Source organism: Zootoca vivipara, chromosome 4 (genome assembly GCF_965207765.1).
Source record: "Zootoca vivipara chromosome 4, rZooViv2.hap1.1, whole genome shotgun sequence".
Taxonomy (NCBI): Eukaryota; Metazoa; Chordata; class Lepidosauria; order Squamata; family Lacertidae; genus Zootoca; species Zootoca vivipara.
In genome coordinates, this window is record NC_142587.1 from 7,146,246 (window position 1) to 7,170,814 (window position 24,569).

A 24,569-nucleotide genomic window follows, 5' to 3' on the forward strand; every position below is an offset into this window, starting at 1 on the left:
AATCTATAATGCAATCATGCTTCATATATTGCATACAGTTGGTCTCCAAACCTCAAGGAGGATACGATAGAACTGGTAAATCAATCGTCTCTGTGTTTACCTTTAGATACTAGCTTAAAACATTATTTATTTACTGTGTTTTTCCGTCTATAAGACGCCCACATGTGTAAGACGCCCCCTATTTTGGGGGACTCATATTTAAGAAAATGGGAGATGTATCAGTGTATAAGACACCCCCTAATTTTTGACATTATTTTTAGGGGGGAAACCTAGTCTTATGCATGGGGAAAAAACGGCATTTACTTATTTGCTTTCTTATTTCCTTACTTACACTGGCTTACAAGTTTTGTGTTCTGAGCTTTCCTTTTTATCTTTTTAATTTATTTTTTATTTCATGTACCCTGCTTTGAGGGGATATTTTTTCTTAGTTTAGCACATAGAAATTTATGTATAAATGAATAATAAATAAAAGTTGCAGCAAAGGGCAGCCAAAATGCAGATTTAGATTTACTGAAACAGCTAAGAATTGTTGCAACGTTCAGGGAAATCTGGTAGATGGCTAAGATCTGATCACTAAGTGTGGATCAGATAAATTTATATAGGAATTTGAAAAGATTCCTGATTATCTGACACTTTCCTGCCCTTTAGTAAGAATGTTAAGATCACCCTTTGGCTTACTGAGGTTTGAAATTTGACTCAAAAAGTGGATGAACAACTTTGACTTTGCAAACAGTCTGCCACTCTCATGCTGTGGGTGCCACAAGAGGTCAAATGTTGGTGCCTGACTTCAAGGAGCACCACTTCAAGACACTTGTGCCCCCAAACCTTACAGAAAATGAGGGAAGTTCTGACCCTCAGATGTGGCTGAAGCCACTGAACAGCAGCTCTCATCATCCCGGGGAGTTGTAGTTCAGCAACATCTGGAGGGTCAAAGCTTCCCCACACTTGCCTTAGGGTACCACTGCTTGGTTTGGTTTTGGTTTCTACATGTTAGAACCATTCTTAGGGCTAATCCACGCTTGACCTGTATTTTGATCATATTGTGCACCGATTAATTCCCATGGGTCCAAGAGCTTTTCTTGTTCTGTGACTGTGCCTTGCAAAAATCTGACTAGAAGCTTAGTTAAGCAAAATCTCTCTTTGGATTCCCCGTGCATCTGATAAGATCCAATTCAGTGGGTAAGATCAGATTTCCTCAACGCACAGCCACAGAACAAGCAAAGCTCTCGGACCTGTGGGAATTAATTTGGTACACAATGCAATCAAAATATAAGTCAAGTGAAAGTGCAAATCAGCCCTTAGTGACAACATACTGCTTTCACAAACCAGTTAAGGCTGAGGAGTAGACATATAGTTCTCATTACATGGAAAATGTGGCCTCCTCTCAGGGAGAAAGCTGGGAATGTTTTAGCAGCAAGGACCACATAGTGTTGAACTTTTGTTTTTCAAGGTGACATGTAAAATGGTTGGGCAGGTCCCCTTTCCCAGCATGGATTACTTTCCTATGCATCAAGCACACTGATTAATTTTTGTTTGTATGTATCAGCGTGTTGTATAAATACATCTGTGGCCTTTTATGTTCCAACAATGGTGCGATTTAATCACTTATTCAATTTAAATTGGGGGCAGGAAAGGGTATCGGAGCAATGGGCACCTTATTGAGAAATTCAGAGTGTTTTCAGAAATTTGACTGTTCTTAATATCCTTTCCAGAGACACCCCCTCTCCTTGTTTGATATTTGTGGGATTGTAAAATGATAATGTATGGTAATTCATGATGGTGTGATAAGCATACTAATAACTTCTGTAGCTAGTGCTGGATAGCTTGGCACTATGTGATCTGACTACAGGCAGGGAAAATAAGAGCAGTGGAAAACAACATAACAAAAACGAAAGGGGGAGGAAGGGTGTCAATTTGGCATCAAATCAAAGCTGTCGACTTTTTACCAATGCAGCTGTCTAGGCTTTGGTTAACCTCTCATTGATCTTCCCAAATAGGATTTCATCTAAAGCACCAAATAAAATAAAAAAAACCCAAACACACACAAACACGACTGAGAGCTGGTTCTGCAAATTGAAAAGTGTAAAAATGAATTGCTGGCAAATGCCCTTGGCAGCTTTCAGCAGTTTTAAGCATATGATCTGAATCCCTAGTATTAGATTGAAGTTTGTGGCTGGGGGAGGTGCCTTACAGTACAATCTTACGCATTTTCACTCAAAATTATGTCCCACTGTGGGGCAGAAGTGTGCCTAGGGCTGTAGTCTTAATAAGGTAAACATATTATCACTATTATTAATTTTAAACTATGAAAAGTATTCCACACCAGCATACTTGGAAAGACGCAGGTAAATGGTTCTCTGTTCTCCAGCTAGGCAGAACAATATACAGGCGAGATCACACAGAGTCCATCAGGATTAGGCCATGCAGCATAGTAGAGAGCAGGGCTCCAGCCAGAGCGGGGTCCCTGTTGTGCTGTAATTATCTAAACATGCTTCTGTGTGGTGCTGGGTCCTTTTCTCAATCCTTCCTTGCTTGCGTTGTTTGTTTAGCACCCTCCAGGGCTTAATTTGTGCCAGGGGCCCTGGCATCTGTTTTCAATTCCAAAGCTCAACCTTGGAATTTATAAAGTAAGAATGGATTAACATTTCTCCAAGTAGGTGCAGAGCATATGCTGTTCGCCACCGAGTAGCTACAGTAAGACCTTAAATGTGAAGGATTTGAGGAAGAATTTACAGATCTGAGGATTTGACACCAGACAGATTCGAGCCCCACAATCTCTTTCCTAATAGAGTTAAGCATTGGCACCGTGACTAAGTGCCCTTCTACAAACTGAATGCATAATCCCAAAAGCCTTTCTCCCCTTTTATTTTGCAACACCCTATCATAACGGAATACAACTGTAATCAGATCCTTCTGGCCTTCACTGTCAACTGCATGCATGCCTGGGAGTACAGTATATATTCCCAAGTTGTCAAGGAGTTAAAGAGGAAATCATCTAATGCCATTCTTAACAAGGCAACTCTGTGTGTAAGAAACATTGCAGATTGGCACAAACGGGGTGGTCAATGTAGCTGGTTGACAAAAGATTGACTGTTTTAATTGGGCTCTGATGACACAATTCAGGGCATAAAACTCTTTCTCCCATCTCCCCCTCCCTGGTCTTTGCTGTGACTGTTCCCTGCACCCACAAATCACCAAATGGCTTCTAGAGGCTGATAAGAAATTAAGACTGGACAAAATAGATCAGCCTTTGCAAAAGAGGCATTTTGTTTAGCTCACTCCTCCTCTTTTAAAGCAAAACAAGGAACAAAACATCACAACACTTTGTGTCTTTCCAAGGGAAGGCAAAGTATTTAATGAATACAAAGCAATTTACATGACAGAAGGCTGCCCCCCAAACCAGGTGTACGGCACTTTGCAATCTCACTCAGTAATGTTTATGTTACCTGATAATAAGAACTATATCATGCCAGAGTTGGATCAAGAATTCAGGATCAAAATGGTGCCCCTTCTGATCCAGTAATTGAAAATGATTGCTCCAAAATTTGCCTCCTGATACAGGCTGCCTCACATAATCCCCAATGATAGGATTGCTCCATTATGCTGCAGTGTATGAAAGTACAGTACTGTGTCCTGTTCTGGGTGCCACAATTTAAGAAGGATACTGATAAGCTGCAATATGCTCATAGCCATGGGGCTTCAATTCTATAGTCAACCAAGTGTTTTGATTCTGAAACAATTCCTTTTCTCCCCCAACCTTTGCTCATAATATTGTACTAATGTCCTAAACTCATCCATGTTTAACTGATAATCTACCTTTGCAGTGATTAGTCCTGCGGTTCCTCATTCAGATACGGTATATAGCTCAAACACTTGAGCTGCCTTCCATGGCATGGCTTTGAGCAGCCTGGTCACCTCAGTGCATCCCAGGATCTGCTTATCCTTCTTGCCAGTGGGTAAAGTCCTCAGCTGGACTTGTCTGCCTTCCAGCTACAACCAACACCTGGACCACTTGTCCCTGCTTCGTTGCTTTTGGGAGCACCTGTAATTCATGCTTCTGATGCACTGTCTTCTTTAGAACCAATTCTCCCTTCTTCCACAGTCTTTCAAGACAGATCACCTCCAGCCTGTCTTTTATATTCCAAAACTACAGGCTGTATGTTTTTTTTTTTGTCAGCTTCCTTTAACTTGGGCATCTTCTTATAAACCATTCCCTACTCTGCTCTGTCTCTTCAAACCAAAATAAACAAAAAAACAAACACTTGACGGTACTTGTCTTGCACTTGACTTGCAGCTCTTCAACTGTTATTCTCTAACTGCTGCTCATTCTAAGTCCACACAACATCCCGTCGTATGCCCCTGTCCTCCAACATCCTTCCAGTCACTCTTCTGCTCTAATCATAACCTATTTTAACAACTTTGGGTACCATTTTCAGAAATGCACAGTGGCATGAAACAAATGAACATCATTTTAGGCCTTACTTTGCAATTGTGAGACAGCTTTAAATGCCGTTTATGCATTGCCAAGAGAGGAAGGCATTACCAAAAAGAGAAAAAAAGCAGTCACAGATTTGCATAAAAATTGCATGTGATAATTTGTATTCACATAGGCAAATTTGGAAATAATTACTATAACAAGTAGGGGGCGCGGGTGGCGCTGCGGGTTAAACCACTGAGCCTAGGGCTTGCCGATCAGAAGGTCGGCGGTTCGAATCCCTGTGACGGGGTGGGCTCCCGTTGCTCGTTCCCTGCTCCTGCCCACCTAGCAGTTTGAAAGCACATCAAAGTGCAAGTAGAAAAATAGCTACCACTCTGGCAGGAAGGTAAATGATGTTTCCGTGTGCTGCTCTGGTGCGCCAGAAGTGGCTTAATCATGCTGGCCACGTGACCCAAAAGCTGTACGCCGGCTCCCTCGGCCAATAAAGCGAGATGAGTGCCACAACCCCAGAGTCGTCCGCGACTGGGCCTAGCGGTCAGGGGTCCCTTTACCTTTACTATAACAAGTAGGGCTGCAATACGTTTCATCATTGTGCAGAAGGCTGTGACCAGGTGATCTGTGTGCCTGCTTGGTCTGCCGCCTCTTGATGCTAGCCACTGAGGAGCAATGTCAAAGCTCCTGTTCACCCTTCTCATGTGCAGGAACATAGGAAGCTGTGTTATAGTGAGTCTATCTACCTCACCATTGTTGACAATAACTGGCAGTGGCTCTCCAGGGCTTCATACAGGGGATGCTTCCAAGGGGTTGAATTGGGGACCTTCTGTTTTCAACACAGGAGCATTCTCATGCAGCTGCAGTCCTTCCCGAAAGATAACTAATTAACTAGAAAGCTGACTTGGACTGGATGATGACTCTTTCAAATAGAGGACCCTAGTCCCGAAAGCAGGGCACATAGCTATTAATTAAATGGTGGTCCATTTGGAATTGTATTTTAATTCTAGATTGAGAACCCTCAGAGACATTGTGATAAAGCAGTGGGAGGAGTAGATAGCGGTTTGTTGAGCCTAATAGTTTCAAACAGTTTGAATGTTTGTGATTTTAATGGCATGAGGGGGGGGCAGAAATTAGACTACTGCTTGACATTAATGTTTTGTTAAAGATAACAGGCAAAAGTGTTGATTATTTGTTGCAGTAATGAGTGGGGAGAGGTGGCGTTGATTCATATATGCAGTTGAAATGTTTGGCAAGGAGAAAGCTGGGTGCTTATGGAGGAAGACAAATCTTGAAGAAATTGAGCATCTGTGTATGCTTTGCTTGGGATTGTTTTATAATGATAGTCGTGTATAAACGGATTGTCATGGAGCAGCGAGAATACTGGAGGCATTAGCATCTGCTGTTGGTAAGGAAACACAGTCTATTTCTGCTTTCCTCTTTGCGCTTTATAGCTCTCTTTAACTGAAATTGTTAATGCCCTCCTCGCTCCCATGCACGCACATCCCCAGTGTGTTCAGATCATCTTCTGCAAGTGCAACAGCCACCAGAAGCTCAGCCAGAGGTCCTAAGGAAGGGGTCCTTCTTCAGGACTGGCCACCACCCTTTGGAATTATCTCCCTAAAAAGCCTACTCCTGCTTTGTTATGGCTGTATTTCTGGCATATGAAAATTAAACTCATTTTAAAAAGAATGTGGGTAGGGTATTTTTCATTATTTATTCTGATTCTGGTTTATGAGTGATTTTGTTTGTTTTAGCGTTTTTGCTTTCATGTGTAATAGCTGCAGCTCTGCTTTGGGCCCTAGTAAAGGCCAAGGTATAAGCAAATCTTATTAACAGGATAAGCAAACAAATATTTAACATCTTTCCAATACGATCAAACCCCCCAAACACGATAAAAAATGAAAAAATTAATATGCATCATAAATGTTTTACTATAATGTTCAGTAAGTGCCCAACTCATGACATGAATCATGCAATGAAGGATTTTCTAGACCAGGGGTGGTGAATCTGTGAATCTGTGACCCTCCAAATGCTACCGGACTATAACGTCTCTTGGTCCTGAACACTGGTCATGCTGGGTGGAATGGATGGGAGTTGCAGTCCAACACAATCTGGAGGACAAGAAGTTATTTCATTTCATTTATTTACTTTCTGTCCTTCAGCTAAAGGTTTGCAGGGTGAGTTACATAAAATTAAATGTCTAAAATGCCATACCTAAAACCACAGGAAAATACAATCCAGCGGTAGAACTCAGCAATGAAAGTGAGTTAGCCACTTCTGAGCTGGATTTTAAAAGTTATACTTAAATTAGTTCCAGTGTTTACACCTGTGGGTATATGGCTGTATATAATTTCAACAACAACAACAACAGAGCAAACCTCTGATTGATTGATTGATTGATTTTTATTACGGCCATTGGCCCATCACATCACACAATTCCCATACCAACATATATGTACTTAAACCTCCAAATTTTAAACAGCCAAAAACTTACAAAAAACAAACAAACAAACAAAAAGCAAAAGACCAACAACATACAAACCTCTGCAACTCCACAAAATGGCGGTGCTAATTTGACATTCCTTTGGCTTCCTGTAAGTTTCTCACTACCCCAACCAGAAAAGAAGCCACAAACTGCTCAATATGACAGCAGCCCTCTTCAAACATGACTCACCTAAGGAAGGTAAGACTGGCAGAATGGGAGGGGCTGCAATCATTTAGCCCCATCAACAAAGTTGGAAAAAAATTCTGCAATTTACAATCCAGCCCAGAGTTCTAAGTGAGGCAGGAACCCATAATGCACCCCACTGTTGTAGTTCCACTGTAACACAGTGGCAGAGACATAGGGGGGGGGGTGAGAGGAGCTGTGAGACATTGCAGTTAGGGCTAAACATGTGACACCACCCCCAACTCCTCTCCCTGTGCTGGCTATCTTCATATGAGTGAAAGGCTACTGCCAATTAGCAGGTTGCACATGCAGTCTCATGACCCTACAGGTTTTACTGCGTAGTCCTGAATTCTGGATATGGATTTCCCCCCTACTGATTACACCACCCTTTTGCATGCATGAATCACCATCTGGAAAGGCTGCTTGTATGTAGAACCCTTCTTAGGGAATGTCCCCATTACTGATTCAGAGTACAGCCGAGGGACTAAAGCATGGGTAGGCAAACTAAGGCCCAGGGGCTGGATCCGACCCAATTGCCTTCTAAATCCGCCCCGCAGATGGTAAGGGAATCAGCATGTTTTTACATGAGTAGAATGTGTCCTTAGGAATTCCTTCACCCCCCCCCCCAAATATATATATAGTCCAGCCCCCCACAAGGTCTGAGAGACAGCGGACCGGCCCTCTGCTGAAAAAGTTTGCTGACCCCTGGACTAAAGCATTTCATGATCTACGTTGGTTTGTTCCCTCTGAAACACAACGGAGGTCTGGCAGAATTAGCGCACCTTGACCCATTAAGGAAGGTTTTTTTCTGCTCTAATCTCTCTCTTGAGAGGGTTCCCCAGTTGGGGTGCCACAACTTAGAAGGTCCTATTCCACTTCCATGCTAAACATGCTTCCCCTGGAGGTGGGAGGCAGTGCAAGGACATTTGAAATTAATGTAATTCACAGGCAAGTTCATGCCTAACATTGTGAACTGGAACTGGGAACCAATGGGAGTCGGTTCATTTTTATTCATTTACTTGCTGTTTGAATTGAAAATAAACATGTAAATTAGAAATATGAAAAATATATTAGGTATACACAGTCATGGGGCTTTGCATATACCCCCACTCTGATAATTTATTATATACACTCAAATATTCAATGTATATGAATCATTCATAATTACATACATGCAAAGACACAGTTCATCACTGCTGCTTGTAGGTTGTAAGGAACACGCCTTGCGATTATTAGAGCTACTTAGCTTTAATATACTCAATACATTTTACTGCTTTTTTTGTTCTACTTCATTAAAACTGAGTGGATAATACTGCAATTTTCTGAGCCTAGCCTGGTTCCTACAATACATCAGCATCAGGGTTCCTTCATGGCATTTCATTTACTTTGAATTATTAAAATACCATTAATTTTAATATATGAGGTTACATCTCAAGCCTAATGTTTATGCCAGGCCAAAAAAAATAAATACCTTTGATTTTATGACTAATGGGGGGGGGGATTACATGATTGGATTAATTGTACTCCACTGGGGACTGCTTCACATACAATGAATCCCTGCACTGGAAAAACTTCCGACACAGATTTTGTTCCTGCGTAGGAAAGCCACTTCTTTGCAACCAGGGCTGGAGTTATGATGACGCCCCCTGAGGCCATTGCCTCAGGCTGCAGGAGTAGCAGAAGCAAAATGTGCTGCTGCTCCACCTGCCGCTTGCCTGCTGGGGAAGCGGCTGCTACAGCTGCCTCCAAAGTAATAATAATAATTATTATTATTATTATTATTATTTTATTTATACCCCGCCCTTCGCAGTCAAGACTGGGCTCAGGGCGGCTAACAACAAGAATATCAAAGCAAGCATAAAAGAAACAATTCAATTAAAATGCAGATTAAATACAATGTTACAATTCAATTTTAAAATTAGGAATCTACAAGTGGAACCTCATTTAAATATATCTGTAGGATAAAGCCTTAGGGGAAGGTAACACCGGGGTCAGACTGAGTCAGTCCAAAGGCCAAGCGGAACAGCTCCGTCTTGCAGGCCCTACGAAAAGATGACAACTCCCGCTGGGCCCTAGTCTCCTGAGAGACTAGGTCGGGGCTAGTACTGAGAAGGCCCTGGCCCTGGTCGAGGCCAGTCTAACCACCTTGTGACTCGGGATCTCCAGTATGTTATTATTTGTGGACCTTAATGTCCTCTGCGGGGCATCCCGGGTGTACGTCTATCCCTTACGCTTACAAATCCTCTGCCGACACAGATCCAGACTGCAACTGGGCAAACACAAAACGTGAACGCAGAGCAAATAACTCAAAGCAAGTGACCCCATGAACAGACTAAAGGTCAAGTCATGTGTGCAACACACACATATGTATTACTAATTAATTAATTAATTGTTTGCCAACCTATATCCTCAGGTCTCAGGGCGGTTCACAGGATAAAATCACAATTAAAAAACAAAAACAAAATACATAATCAAAATAAAAAAAACAAGAACAACCCAATAACACCCCTCCTCCCAAACACACACACATATTGTTAAGGATGGACAGCCTGAGATGGCATTGGGGGGGGGGACCATTTGCCCATTTTACAAATAAACAAAACTGGGACAGAATTTATAGTCAATCCACGGCACAGAACTCAACAACCCGTGCAGAGCTGGTAACCTATAACGTTATCTTGGGCTGTCCCTGTTCTTACACTTTCAGTAGGTCAGTCCTGATCTATGCTCGTTTCTTTCTGTATTTTCAGGAGCACAAGAAGATGAATCGTAATAGAAATCACAGTGTACATTTTCCTTGTGCATGCAATATATTTAAGAGTGTTTGTAAAAATAAATAGATAGATTTGCATGCTGGGGTTGCTCTGCCTGTGGCGGGAGCAGTGGACATGTACACATTTTTTCACGTGGCCTCCCAGTCCTCTTGTCTCTGGAGACAAGGAAAGGGAAAACACGTATATCTTTGAATGATGGTTAATGTCCTGAATTACACCTCAGGGCCCAAGGGGCAAATAGCTTGATTTTACCACCCTGAGTTGTTGCCAGTATCTGACGAAGCTGACTCATAAGGGAACAGTGTGCAGAGCTCCTTTCAAGCAGAAATTTAAGAGTGCACAAGAGCCTTTGCTGTGATACTCCGCTCTGACAGCTTCTCTTTGACATCTCTGATTTATGTCTTATGTGCTCTTTTTTTAAAAAAAAGGATCAAGACTACAAATAATCTGGGGCTTTAAACATATAACATGAGATAGCATTAAAAATGTACATATATTATTGCCGATCACAGAAGTCAAAGATAGAAAAAGTTCTATGAGAATACTGACTCTTTCCCTTGCTAGTGGAGGCTTATTTTAGAGATGACAGGTGTCAAACTGATCCCAATCAAAATACCAAGTAATAGAAATGATTTTTAAATGGGGGGGATTTCACCCACTCATAAGAATTAAACAGATTCTTCCTTCCTTTTAAACAGATAACATTGTTTTGCATTCATCTTGTCTGCATACAAGAAAGGTCTATGAAGCTTCCCTGACTGAGATAAAACTATGAATGTATTTAGTGAATGGCAAAATCCCAAATTAATCTAGTAATGCGGACTAATGCATGGAATGTCCAAGCATTATGAAAGGGGTGGGGAATTGCTTCAATTACCTAAAAGTTTCCCCCCAGCTCCCTACAAACCATCCCATCAATCCACTGATTTATATGTTGGCTTGAATGACATGGAAAATATGACCCAAAATAAAACAAGAGTCTCTAAGGCAGCATATTTTGTTAAGAATGAATATTTGCCTGAAGGAAGGGAGGGCAGAGGCAGAATACACCCACAACATTAATAAGTATAAGCTTGGTCATTTTTGTGGTCAGTTAATACAAGATTTCTGTATGCATAAAATATACTGCTACCTTATTTTTTTTGTTATGTTTATTTTATTTCAAGATCAAAGCTCCCAGCCCATTTCTGCTGTCTAGGCAGGAAGCAAAACAGGAGGGCCTCCTGAGCACCAGAAGGCTATGTTATGGCTTTGTGACTCGCAAATTCTGCAGCAGGCATAATTTAGAGTTATATCTTGCCCTATCCTGAACACTTTAAGTAGGCAGTAAAAACCAACAACCCTCCACCACAGTAAAGCATCTTAGAAGTTTTGTTTTGTTGCAGTTGTCACTAAAGGGCTCTCACCCTTTGCCAGTTTGACCCCGGTGGCCAACTGAAACAACAGACAGATCTTACAGCACTTTCGCATGGTGTTCAGCTAGTCTGTGCTGTTATGTGATGTGAACTGCATAGGAAAGTGCCTTATACCACATCAAATAATTTTCCCCATCTAGTCTAGTATTGCCTGCCCTGACTGGCAGGACTTCTTGGGGGGGGGGGGGCTCAGGCACAGATCTTTCACATCACCCACTACCTGATCTGTTTAACTGGAGATGTCGGGAATTGAACCCGGGACTTTCTGCTGCAAAGCACATCCTCTGCCACTGAGCTATGCTTTCTCTCCCAAACTGCTTTCTCTGAGACTTCTGGCAGTGATTGGCTGCACTGCTGAAAGGGAAGGGAATGTTTATAAGTATTCCAGCTGCTCATGAAGCAAGTAGCCCAACGCAATATTCATAGCCTGTGAAAACTTTCAATTCAGCTGGGATTAAAGCTTCTGAAAGGCTTCATGGCTAAAGGCAGAGGGCAAGGTAAGTAATGGTATGGGATGAAAGGACCTGGGGAAAAAGTAGGTAAGAAGAGACAGAGCCCGGAGGATAAACAGGAGAGATTACAAGGACTTGAGGGAAGTGGAGGCTAAGGAAAACAGGGGCCATGGATAAAATATATATAGAAGTGTTATTCAGTCAACATATCCCAGGTGACTGACTTCACTTAGGACAAGGGCTACTTCACACATTCAGCTGAAAATACACATGCAGCCTTTGCATAGATTGGGGTGGGGCCTGCTGCCACAATCCAAGCTCCCATCACTCTGCCACACACATGTACATTTCCTCATTCTGTATATACCTTCTAAATATTTTAAGGACAATGGAGGCTGTATCAGTCTGCCATGAAGAGGAAGCAATGCAGCGGTGCTGCGCAGGCTGAACCAGGGTGGCTAATGGGAACTATAGGGTGACTTTGAGTATCCACTGGGAAAGACAGGCAGGGTATACACTTAATGAATGGAGGAATTAGCAAATAATAAAAATTAACAGTCGTAGACCTGGAGGTAAGGCAACCTCTGAATGGAGACATTCTGGCATTCAGGACAGGCTCCCACTGGGATGTGCGCGGTCCTGACATGGTGGATACTGGGAGCCCCAGATTTGCTGTAGGGGGGCAGGTGTCTGGGGGCTTCAGCTACTGAAGTAGGCAAGCAAGACAAGGAGGCACGCTGGCCCAGTCCCGTCTAATCTAACCCCACTTTCCTCCCTAGCTCCTTCCTTCCTTTGAGGCTGCAGCCTACTTACAGGTGATGAAGCCTGCAGGATGACTGTGTAGATATGCACAGCTGCATATAATCTCATCTTATCTGTGTATCACCTCCTTGTATAAACAATGGTGATGCAAAATCAAATTTCCTTTCATGGCAGTAGGCCATTCTTTTGTCCATATGCTGCTTTGTATGCATACGCCATACGTCTGTCGCATGGCAAACATAAAATGGTTGAATTCACTATCAATTACAGGTTGGAACAAGTTGGATTTCAATTACAACAGGAGAGCAAAACAGCTGGGAAATCCCCAAGGGGAGGTGCGAGAACCAAGGGGGTGAACGGTTCATTAAACAGTACTAATTAGGGAGAGATGAACTCAAGATATAAAACACATCTTGTTGCTCTGCTTTCCTTTATTGAGACGGTGTCAGGACGAAACAGAATAGCACCTAGTTGGACTGAATCTATTTGAATCTCCCTATAATTGCTACCTCATTTGTAGCTTTAACAACTGGCCTAACTTTTAAAAAGTAACAAAAAAAGGAAATTAGTGCCTTTCTAGTTGCCTAAATTCCATTCAAATTAAACAGCTGCTTGGAGGGCAAGCATGAGTCAAAATGAAACAGAAGCTGGGGGGAAATACTTTATATAGCTAATGATGTGGCGTGGCTAAATGGAGAAACTTCCAGACTAGTTTTGGTGAGTTGTTTGAAAGAGTTACTACTTTTTAGTAACATTTATAAGCAAAAACCACAATTCAAAAATACCAAGGTCTACATACATATCCAGCTTTACATTCTCAAACATCATCATGGATAAAAACCAGCCCCCCAAAACACACACAAAAACAATACTAAGCCAGTTCAATAGGCCCTGCTCAATGAATACTGTGATAGAGTTGAACATGCTTATCAAAATGTCATCGGCATCCACATTAGCTGTGGATGGACTTTTGCATGTAGAGATGTCCTGTTCTGGATCAAGCCTTTAGTGTCCCATACATGATAAAAAACACGAATACATACCAAGACCATGATCCCAAACACAGTCAAGTGGACAACACACATTTCACTAGTACTTCAATGTGCTTAAGTGCCCCATTAAAGTGCATTGCATAAACATCAATAAGCAAATTATCAAAAGCTTAATATATTTATTAGTAGCCAACAAAACTCCCCAAAGAAAAGTGTAATCTACAAAGATCTGCAATTAAACATTATGATTTCAAACGTAAGCAACAAAGTATGACAGAATTTTAAAATACTTGCGTGGAATACAAGCTTCCAATGAGATATAATTGGAAGCTGCTTTTGCATGCTTAATTTCCTAGTAACAAAGTCAGAGCAAAGAAATTTTTCCTATTGATTGATAAAATGAAGAGAGACACTATTCAACCAAAGTTGAGTAGTTTAAGTCCCATTGGTTTCAGTGGAAGACTGAAGCATATGCTTACATCTCTCCCATCAAAATCAATGGGACTTAAAATTGCTTCCCTTGCCTGCACCTACAAGTCATTCTTCAAATTTATTTTTTTGTTAAGCAACAAATGTTAAATGAGTATTTTGCGTGAATTTGCCTTTAATACAAATATTATATAGTGGAAAAAATTATATTTGCCATGTCAGTTACGGGGTCTGTGTTTCCTACTTCACAGAAGATAATACTCTATTTGAGGGAGTCCTTTTTTGAAATGTTACCTGGTCCAAGGTTCTCTAAAGACAGAGAACCTTAAAACAAGAGAGCACTCTGTGTGTGTGTGTGTGTGTGTGTGTGTGTGTACGTGGTGGAACATTTTTCCATACTATGGTAAGGTGCACTGTGCTTCTACATAATTATTGTTATTATTTCTAAAATTGCATCCATACATAGAAATTAGAAAATGCTATTTCTGTGCAAACCTGTGTCGTCTTATGTCCCTTTTTGTGATACATCTCATTTATTTATTTATTTTCATATTTTTGGCAATGCATGTGGTCAACTTCTAGACATTTATAAGAAAACTTTTATTTTCTTTCCAAATCTCTTGGAATTATAGAGCACCCTCATTCCACTGAAACAAATTATCGTATATAAATTTCAAACATTGCACTCCATGAGAGTGATAAGGATTCCTCAGATTGAACCAGGAAGTTCAGGTTCTAAGGTTGTGGCCCAGCCTAGTGAGTTACCAAGGACTGTGTCCAGGATTGGACACTATGAACCCTACGGATTGGTTAGGCCTGGTCTTCCACCTAAATCTAGACACCAAAGAAGTTCCACCTTCTATTTGGTGCTTCACTCCTCTCTAGTTTCCAGCTAAAACTACTGACCTCAGGGGCCATGACCTGGCCCTACCCCTGGGGTCCTACTGAAAACAGAGACTTAGCACAGTGGCATCATATAGCAAATACAGTTCCTTTTATATTGTGCCCTATAATGATCCCTTTAAGGCCCCCCCCTCCCCAATATACTATGTTGGTGAAACATGTTGGTGAATGGAGCTCCCTAGGGGAACCTGAGCACTGGTTTCAATGGGAAGCTGAACCCACAATACTTGATTTTGAAGAAAACAAACAAACTGGTTCTTTTGCTGTTGTTGAACAGTTCTGATATCTTACCACCCATGGTTTGTCAGGTACCCAAATCTCCCACAAGTACTTCGGCATATCTCCAAAATTCAGTGCCTAAAAAGCAAGTAATAGTTGAATAAAAAGATTTGTCACTTTTACTGCACCTTAAGATAACCCCGCCCTCCCAGTTTCTCTGGCACAGCCCAAATTAAAGATCAACTCTCATGCTGTTACTGGGCCTCTGAGTCCCTTCATGTGATTTATAAGAGGCTGTGTGTCCCTCCCCCTCCATGAGACCTCTTTTGCAATACAGAGAACTCCCAATTTACATAGTGGTTACATTTCAACATAGCTGCCAAGTTATCCCTTTTTAAAAGGGATTTTCCCTTATGCTGAATAGGCTTCCTCGCGAGAAAAGGGAAAACTTGGCAGCTATGCATTTCAAGGCACTGCATATTTAAGTGGAAATCACATATATTTGAAACACCATTGGAAAAGCCTGCAAACATTCCAACCCCACCCATTATTGTGACGTTTTTTGATCACTTCCTGGTTTGGCACGATGCGTGTGTGCACAGTCGCACACAGACACGCCAAAAAACAGTCACTGCCTGTACATGATGGCCTGTTTTACATTATCTTTTCTTGCCCCTTTTTCGCCTTGAAGAAGAATCACACAAACTAAGCTACCGTTGTACACTCAAATCCCTTGTGCAATGTGCTGTGGAAATATGCGGCAGACAGAAGAGACATAAGCAATACATGGATCAGGCCAATGAAGACTCCACATAAACCACCTAGTCCTAATTTCATTCATGTTTGAGGGGACAATCTACTGAGGAACAAATCAAAGTATGGATTTCTTTGAATGCTTTTTGTTGTAGCACATGAGATTAAACCCATATCAGACATTAGCTGACCATAGCGCAGAGTTCTTCAGCCTTGGGTCCCCGTATGTTGCTGGACCACAACTCCTCAGCCAACTCAGCCAGTGGCCAGGGATGGTGAGAGTTGCATTAAAAAACAAGGGAACCAAAAGCCATAGCAGATGCTGCTTCCGTGGTTGTATCCCTTGTCGCTCTAGTATTGTAGTGAAGAGATCATTGGACAGGGCTGAATCACATGATAAACTCACAGCCTAGCATCTCCTGTCCATCAGTCAAGATCCTCATCAGCAGTACTGGCATGCATGGGGTCATCTCATATGATTGGCCTCTTCCAAGTGACTTACTCATTCATGCATTCTTATACTGGCAACAGCCACATGGAATGAAACCTAACATACAAACTGGATCTGAGCAAGCAATAAAGCACAATATTTGTATGGATGCCTTTTTTTAGTGAACATAAAAACCTCCTGCAAAAAGCACATGAGGAAGAAAGGCTTCTAGCCAGGCCTGCTAAATTTTGTATAGCACATTTTGTCGTGTAATTAAGAACACCAAATATTAAACTATGGTTCATATTCCCGTGTAGCATTGTGGGAAGGGAAGAAACTCCATTTTTTTAGGAAAGCAAGCTGGCCTCTTAAAAATGACCTCATCCCCCCCTCCAGATGTTTTGGACTACAAATCTCATCATCCCTGACCACTGGTCCCGCTAGCTAGGGATCATGGGAGTTGTAGGCCAAAACATCTGGAGGGCCAGAGTTTGGGGATGCCTGGCCTAGGCTGTAAAAAGGCAGAGCTGTTATCTGATTACCACTGATTTACACACGAAAGGAGAGGCCTGGGGTAATTAGGGAGGATGTGGAATGGGTTAGAAAAGGTCTCCACCTTGGGTGCCTGGTACATGTCAATCAGACATGGGGAAAAATAGGGAGTTTCCCTCAATTATTTTGAGGTCTATTATGGAAGTCAAAACACGGACAGCTGTGTGTGGACCTTGAGTTATAGTTGCCACATTATTATTGGTGATTTTAAACTGGAGCCCAATGAGGATTGGCTATTGGTCAAAAAACGCCTTGGGGTAAATGGGTATAAAGATACCTGGCTCTGAGATGTAAAATCATACTTTGCAACCTTGCCAGAGCAACACCACATCATGCTGTTTGCCAGGGTGAGGTGCCTGAGGGCACTTTACCACTTTGAAACCAACTTCTGACTTCTTGTGACTTCTTGCTGTGCTTCTGAAGTACTAATGGTTTGTATGTGCTTAGATAGAAATACTAAATACCGTTTTTACTTTATGTTTGTCACTTTTAAAGGAATGTGCACTGTTTTAAGCTGTCTTGTGTTACAATAAATCCCGGAAAAGGACTTCTGCTTTTCTGCTTTTGGGGGCTTTGCTGAGGGGAAAGCTAAACTCAGTTCCTAAGCTGCTTAGTCGCCTACCAAATTGGTTGAACTTTTGTCTGCCTCACAGGAAAGTGAGTCAGAGGTTGCAACTGAAAAACCTTACCTGTTGAATTTCTGCCTGCGTCTTGATAAAGAGACAGAGCCGTGCAGCCTGGTAAGAGGCGGGGGATTCCTTCCTTGGTCCCTAAGGGGTGCTTGGTGGGAACGGGGAAGTGGTGGCAGCTCTATCATTTATTTTGTCTAGTTTTGCAAAGGCCTGTTGCCTTTCTTAGAATCATGGAGTTGGAAGAGACCACGAGGGCCATCCAGTCCAACCCCCTGCCCAGCAGTCCTGCCGGAAGACTGGCTGAGAGGGACGAGAGGCGGTGAAGTCTGACACATTTCAAGTGACTTTCATTGATTGATATCAAGTAACTGAGCTCCCAGTTAGTCTGTATTTAAATGGTTTCATCAGCACAAGTATATTGTTTGAAGAAACGAATCCGGAGGTCTAAAATGCCAGTAAACGCCAGATTTTCCCAGGCTCCACTCATGATCTGCCAAGCTCTGTCAGAATATTTAACCCCACCGCACTCAGCTCCTCCACTTTCTTGCCAGATTGCATCCTGTTCCCACTTATGACAGGTTTTAAAGGGTCAGTATCCCCCCCCCCCAACACAAAAGTTGGCAATACTAGTAAAGAAGCAAAATCTGTGTGGGATACTTTTGCCTAGTGAGACGAAATTAGCATTCTGCTCAGAATTATTTGCCCCCTCTTTTATCATGATTTGGTGAACAAAGGTGGAAACATCAAAAATGTTTACATCAAACTATGATGTCAACCCCTATGGAAAAACACATGTCTGTTCCACAGTTCTTCCATCAGAAGCTTGTGATATCTTATACACATCCTGTATTCTTACAGAGTTACATCACAGTTCTTTTTACCTAAGGATTGGTCTTGAAAGGAGCTTCTCACTATTTATATTCACTGCAAACATTCTCCTCTGATATCAAGTCAGAAGCTTCCAATTGACTTGGAAGAATTCCTTTGTTTGCCAGCCGATATCTTATTTCAAAGAGAAGCACACCTCAAAACAACAGAAACCTGATTTTTGATTCTTCCTTAGTTTTGAATCAAATCTCCAAGGCTATTAGCAAATGCAATGCCACACACACACAAAAATACAGTAAGCTGATTCACAGGCGTATTACGGTAAGATACCCTACCTGTATCTTAGTCGGGACAGGGTGGCACTGTGGGTTAAACCACAGAGCCTAGGGCTTGCCGATCAGAAGGTCGGTGGTTTGAATCCCTGTGACGGGGTGAGCTCCCGTTGCTCGGTCCCAGCTCCTGCCAACCTAGCAGTTCGAAAGCACATCAAAGTGCAAGTAGATAAATAGGTACCACTACAGTGGGAAGGTAAACGCCGTTTCCATGTGCTGCTCTGGTTCGCCAGAAGCGGCTTTGTCATGCTGACCACATGACCTGGAAGCTGTATGCCGGCTCCCTTGGCCAATAATGCGAGATGAGCGCCACAACCCCAGAGTCGGTCACAACTGGACCTAATAGTCCAGTTGGACCTAATTGCAGCATTGATGCTGAAGCTAAGGAAGAGAGGACACACACACACACCATCCCAGTTACTGTTACCCATATATAATGAAGAAGACGCACAACTGAAGACTCAGATAATTCCTCTGTGGTTGAATCTTACTAGCTAAAACACAGATTCCTGGTTTTTGTTGGTTCTTTGCTTTGCCTTTTTTTTTCAGCAGAAAGTTAACCCAATAACAAATACTTGCTTGGCTTAGCTTACAGCCCAAGTACAGAAATTTTACACTGGCATGCAGGAATGATCCTTGAACTTGTATGTCCTCCCCACTGTGCAGTGCTAGCTCATAGACATTGGTGGCCTACAAACAAACCCCCTTATCTGAAAAAGCAGTAGGGCCTGCATATTAAGAGTTCTCTTGGACTGCTGCTGACCTAGTTGGGTGCTCTGTGAAAAGGAAGCATGGCAGTACTGCTAGACATGGGGGGGGGGACTCTGGGCTTGGCCCACACCCACTTCCACTCACTCTGGAGCTGGCTTTGTCACCATAATTGATTATTCAGTGTGCATTATTTGGTGTGCGTTAAAATCTGCAAGAGGGGCCCTTCTCATGGTCCCTCCTACTGATGTTCATTATGCTGTGAATGAGGATTCAAGTTGCAGAATTCCACCTTCCTGGGGTATGACTGGCATCATCATTGCACATCTTACAGTGCCGGTTACAAACATACTGGTATCTATCCAGCCAGGCTTTCACTTGAGCTGAATTGCAAGCTGGTTAGTCTAAATCTGCTGTGCTTACTGTAGTATTGAACTTTAAATTGTTGCATGCTTTTACCCCTTTTATGTAGTTGTTTTTTCTTTCTTTTTGTAACTCCCCATTGGTATTGATAAAGTATGGAACAGAAATGCACATATTAACTAGTAACAATTGGAAGAGCCAGTGTAAGTCCCATTTCTGTGCTCTAATCACCCAGTTTCGTTGAAAGTTCTATGCATGATGCAGAGAGGAGATACAAGCTTTTGGCTTGGGTCCTGAATGCCTTGCATCTACATGCCAGGGGTTTGTGTGAACCAGCCCTTGTTCTCAGTCTGCAGGGCCAACATCATTCTGGACTTCTTTTACAAAAGCTAAGACTATTGAGATTTAATCAGGTTCCACACCGCTGATGGTCTGTGAAATACATATACATGAAAATGATTACTCCAAACCGTCATCTCTGCAACTTGCAAGTCAAGTCAGGATTTATTTTTTCTTAATAATAATTTGGCATGGAATTGCCTATGGGCAGGTTAGGTTGAGCAAACAGTTATTGCGCATGCAACCAAGTGCTGCACTTTCAGGTGCTATCCCACAGATCGGACAAATTGGCCCTAAAACTCATTACCATACAGTAATTACATTGATGGAATCCTACATATTTTGAGTCACAGAAGACTTGCGACACCACAGTTTGTGTCAGGTTTTCCCTTCTCACCCTTCAGAGGGCAGATTCATCAAATGCAGTGTGTTTGGGCACATGCAGTGTTCTATATCTACCTCACTCATGAAGCTCTTACTTCTGGTAACACTCTTGATGACAATGGCTACTTGATGATGTACCACTTTAAGCATGCTAGTGGAATCAGAAGCTTCACAGGTGAATCTGTATGCATCTCTGGGAGCACCATGCATTCCAAAAAGGCTCTTCATAAGGCAAGTATACATGTTGAATCCACTATGATTTAGGAAGATAGACAAATATAGGTCTTCCCCGTGTACTTGCTATCCTTTCTTTAGGACCTGACTGCTTGGTGGCATTTCCAAAGGCTCTGCTCTACTAATTATACTTGAGACTTAAAACTAAAACAACCTACGGCTAGGCTAGGCTGTACCTAGTGAGTGATTGAACACCTCTTGCACAAAATACTCCTTACTCATACAAAATCAGCATGTTATGGAAAAGACTAGCATTCTTCCTAACAGCCTGATTTGTGTAGGGAGTATTCAGTCACTGCCCTGTTTCTTTATCCAACCATCAATGTCACATGGGATTTGCGTGTTTTCACTTTCATTCTCCTTCATCCCTCTGTGACAGATGAGAAATGAAACAGACAAAAAAAAATCCTTGAATGGCTGAAGTGATTATTGTAAGTGTTGCAAGCTGGGGGAAAGAGGTGTGCAAAATACCCTCCACGAGACACATTGCTAGTCTTACTGCAACTCTTTTAGACCCACTTAAAATTCTTCAATTTTTATGGTGCTGGAGGAGACTCTTGAGAGTCCCATGGACTGCAAGAAGATCAAACCTATCCATTCTGAAGGAAATCAGGCCTGAGTGCTCACTGGAAGGACAGATCCTGAAGCTGAGGCTCCAATACTTTGGCCACCTCATGAGAAGAGAAGACTCCCTGGAAAAGACCCTGATGTTGGGAAAGATGGAGGGCACTAGGAAAAGGGGACGACAGAGGACGAGATGGTTGGACAGTGTTCTCGAAGCTATGAACATGAGTTTGACCAAACTGCGGGAGGCAGTGCAAGACAGGAGTGCCTGGAGTGCTATGGTCCATGGGGTCACGAAGAGTCGGACTAAACGACTAAACAACAACAACATTCTTCAAATGCTTTTCCAAAGCAAGAAACTCCAAATTCACCTCAGTGTTTTCATTTAAGCAAAATCTGGTGGCAATTCCGAGAGAAAAGAATTGTTGCTGTTGACACTCAGGTTAAAATAAATGTAAAATCCTGAAAGGGAAATGGTAGCCATCCCACACAGGCCTGCCTCAAAACTAGGGATTGAAGAAAGAGACAAATATCTGCAGTTCCTTTCCCGGCAGGGGTCTAAAAGTCAACATAATTTAAGATAGTGTAAAGTCGGTTCCCTGTAAACTAGAGTTCAGTTTGCTAATCTTTCTCTCCACCTCTGCTTGGGTTTCTGTCTCATCCACTGACACCGCCAAAACGGTTCTGCAGAAATAGAGCTGGGCAATTCATTTCATCTAGTGCTCTCCATCAAGCCAGGTAGAAATTCCTCAACAGAATAACACTAGGGAAGCAGAGGGAAGGAGGGAGGGAGAGCAACATAAAATCAGCAGGTTTGCTGATATATTGCAATCCAGCAGCAAGAGAGATAACAACTGGGAATGTAGACGATTGCTCTCTTCCCCAATAAAATAAAAGCAGATTGAACTACCGACCTACACACAGTAATGGAAATGGTCTACCCTGTTGCTGGTTCCTGGAGAAAAGCAAAAGGAAGGTCAACCTGCATCCCCCATACTATTTGAGAGTTTTCTTTTTTTTTCCTTTTTCAGCTGACTAGTGCAATATATTGGAAAGATTTTCTGTGCATTTAATTAATATGTATTCTTTAACAAACATGCAATACCTTGTTCCTGCAGTCCTGAAACTCGCAAAATAATGAGAGCCGTAATGATTACACGCAAACACACACTTTGAAACATTTTAAATATTCATTTACCGTGTATGGAAGTGGTAGCCACTGGGCTGATTCACACATTGCATTAAGGGGGGAAAGTGGACACTTTAAAATATAATGTGTGAGTAAGATAGAGATAACACATCTTCTGCAGGAAAGTGTGCTGCCAACTGTGCTGTCTATATCTGTGCTGGTGTTTTGCCTGACAAGAATGTTGCACACACGGGGATGACATACCTAGGAAGGATGTTACCTTCTTTTTGTATGCCACAACAGCAGCAAGAATTCTACTTGCAAAGAATTGGAAGAATGAAGAAATACGAACAGTGGACGAATGGCAGAAGAAGTTGATAGAATATTTGGAACTGTCTGAACTGACCGGGAGACTCCGAGATCGAAGTGAAGCAGAAGTGGAAGAAGACTGGAAGAAATTTAAAATTTATTTAAAGAATAAGCATATAATAGATTAGAACTAGTGGAAGTGAGGGAGATAAAATAGAGGTTGTAGATAATACAATGGTGTAAAATAAGTATTGTTAGAAATTGATGATAATTTAGTCAAGAAGAAAGATTTGGATAGAATATAAAAGGTTAAGATGTAATAGATAGAGAAATAAGGTAAATATTAATGTAATAATTAGAAAGTATATAAGATTTAGAGTTTACTACGGAAGATATGTAAATCGCAGAAGGAGGAGGAATGAGGAAGTCAATAGATTGGCAATAAGGGTTATAAGTTAGAATTTTTGTTTTTGTATTTTTTGTATTGTATTTTTTGTATTTTGTATTTTGTATTTTCTTTTTGTGTTTTGTATTTTCTATATGTTTTTCTGTTTGAGAAAATCTTAATAAATATATTTTAAAAAAGAATGTTGCACACACAACTAAATAACTTAGAATATTCAGCACATCAAGGGCAGAGTGGAATTGTACACACTGGCCCTGCTCCCTGTCTCCAAATCTTCCTGTCTTCTGCACAGAGCACTTAGCCTTAGCCATCACTTTGAGCACCTTCAGTTGAAAAATGGAAAGATATAGCGGGATTATGATTATGATCATGATCTTTATTACCTGCCCTTCGCCCTAGGGTCCTAGCTGTTTATAAGAAATCAACATTTATTTCTTCTCTCTCTCTCTCTCTCTCTCTCTCTCTCTCTCTCTCTCTGCTTTCCTTTTCCTATTGCACTGCTCTTCAGTATCTTCAAACCCCTACTTAAAGTGCTTGGTAGCCTGACCTGCTAGTCACAGGTTGTTTGTTGTTTAGTTGTGTCCGACTCTTCACTGCACATTAAAGTGGAAAATGGAGATTTGGCACCTTGCTGTGTTCAGCTGCTTGGTTTTCGGTTTGTTTTGCTGCAATGCTTTATTACTGGGTGTTTCTAAGAATTCAAAACTAACACATTGTTTACACATATATTTTGCTAGGAACTGTTTACATTTTTTGCCAATTTAATCTTTGTTTTATTGTATCACAGCTCTATTCCTTTGGATTATATATTAGTAAGGTCCAACATGGCAAATAATATGCTGATTATTTGTTAAAGGAAGCATCTGGTTGGTACACCAATGCCAACCTACGTTTATGACAGGAACAAAAATAAATCTTTTAAATTAATATTTCATTTGCCAACTGTTCCTCTTGCTCTGCCGCAAGCTGCAGTACCAGATCTGGCTATGCCATTTTTCACATAACCAGGAGAACGATAGTCCCTCCCTGCTCTCGCCAAACCCCACCACCATCATGCTGGACCACCAAGAAACCAAAGCAAATGTAAGCCCCCATTGAGTGCAATGGACCTTACTTCTAAGCTGACGTGTTTAGGATTGCACTGTGAGAGACTCAACTCCGCCATTGCCTCAAATGTGGCAGGAAGCTAGTGAGAGCCAATTAACACAATCCAACTGGCATGCTGGTGATAGAATTCATTAAGGCGCTCCACAGAAGATGAAGCCATCAGGGAATTGCTTTACTACATGCTTAATTCACAACTCAATCAACATTTACAGTGTCACAGGCTGAAAGACTTCCAGGGGTGCACAAAGATCGAATTTCTCAAGCATTCCTATCTGTTATCCTTATTTGCCAGTGCATCCCAGGCATTGGTCTGCTATTACATGGGGCTGCCAGCAGCCTCTGCCAATCCTGTCACTGAAACATAATCTTGCAGTCAATTGAAATAAGTACAAAATTAAAATACTGATTTAAATGTATTGTTTCACCTGAATATATTCATGCATACTGAAAACA

General features: G+C 41.8%; 1 protein-coding gene across 2 annotated transcripts in view; it reads right to left on the reverse strand.

Moving 5' to 3' along the window:
• PCDH9 (protocadherin 9) overlaps positions 1-24,569 on the reverse strand; it is a 762,177-nt gene that overhangs the window by 381,563 nt on the left and 356,045 nt on the right. For both annotated transcript variants that reach the window (XM_088667463.1, XM_088667462.1), the window contains exon 3: positions 15,119-15,184. In XM_088667463.1, coding sequence (XP_088523589.1) covers positions 15,119-15,184 — 66 coding nt within the window. The remainder of the gene's footprint in view (positions 1-15,118; positions 15,185-24,569) is intronic.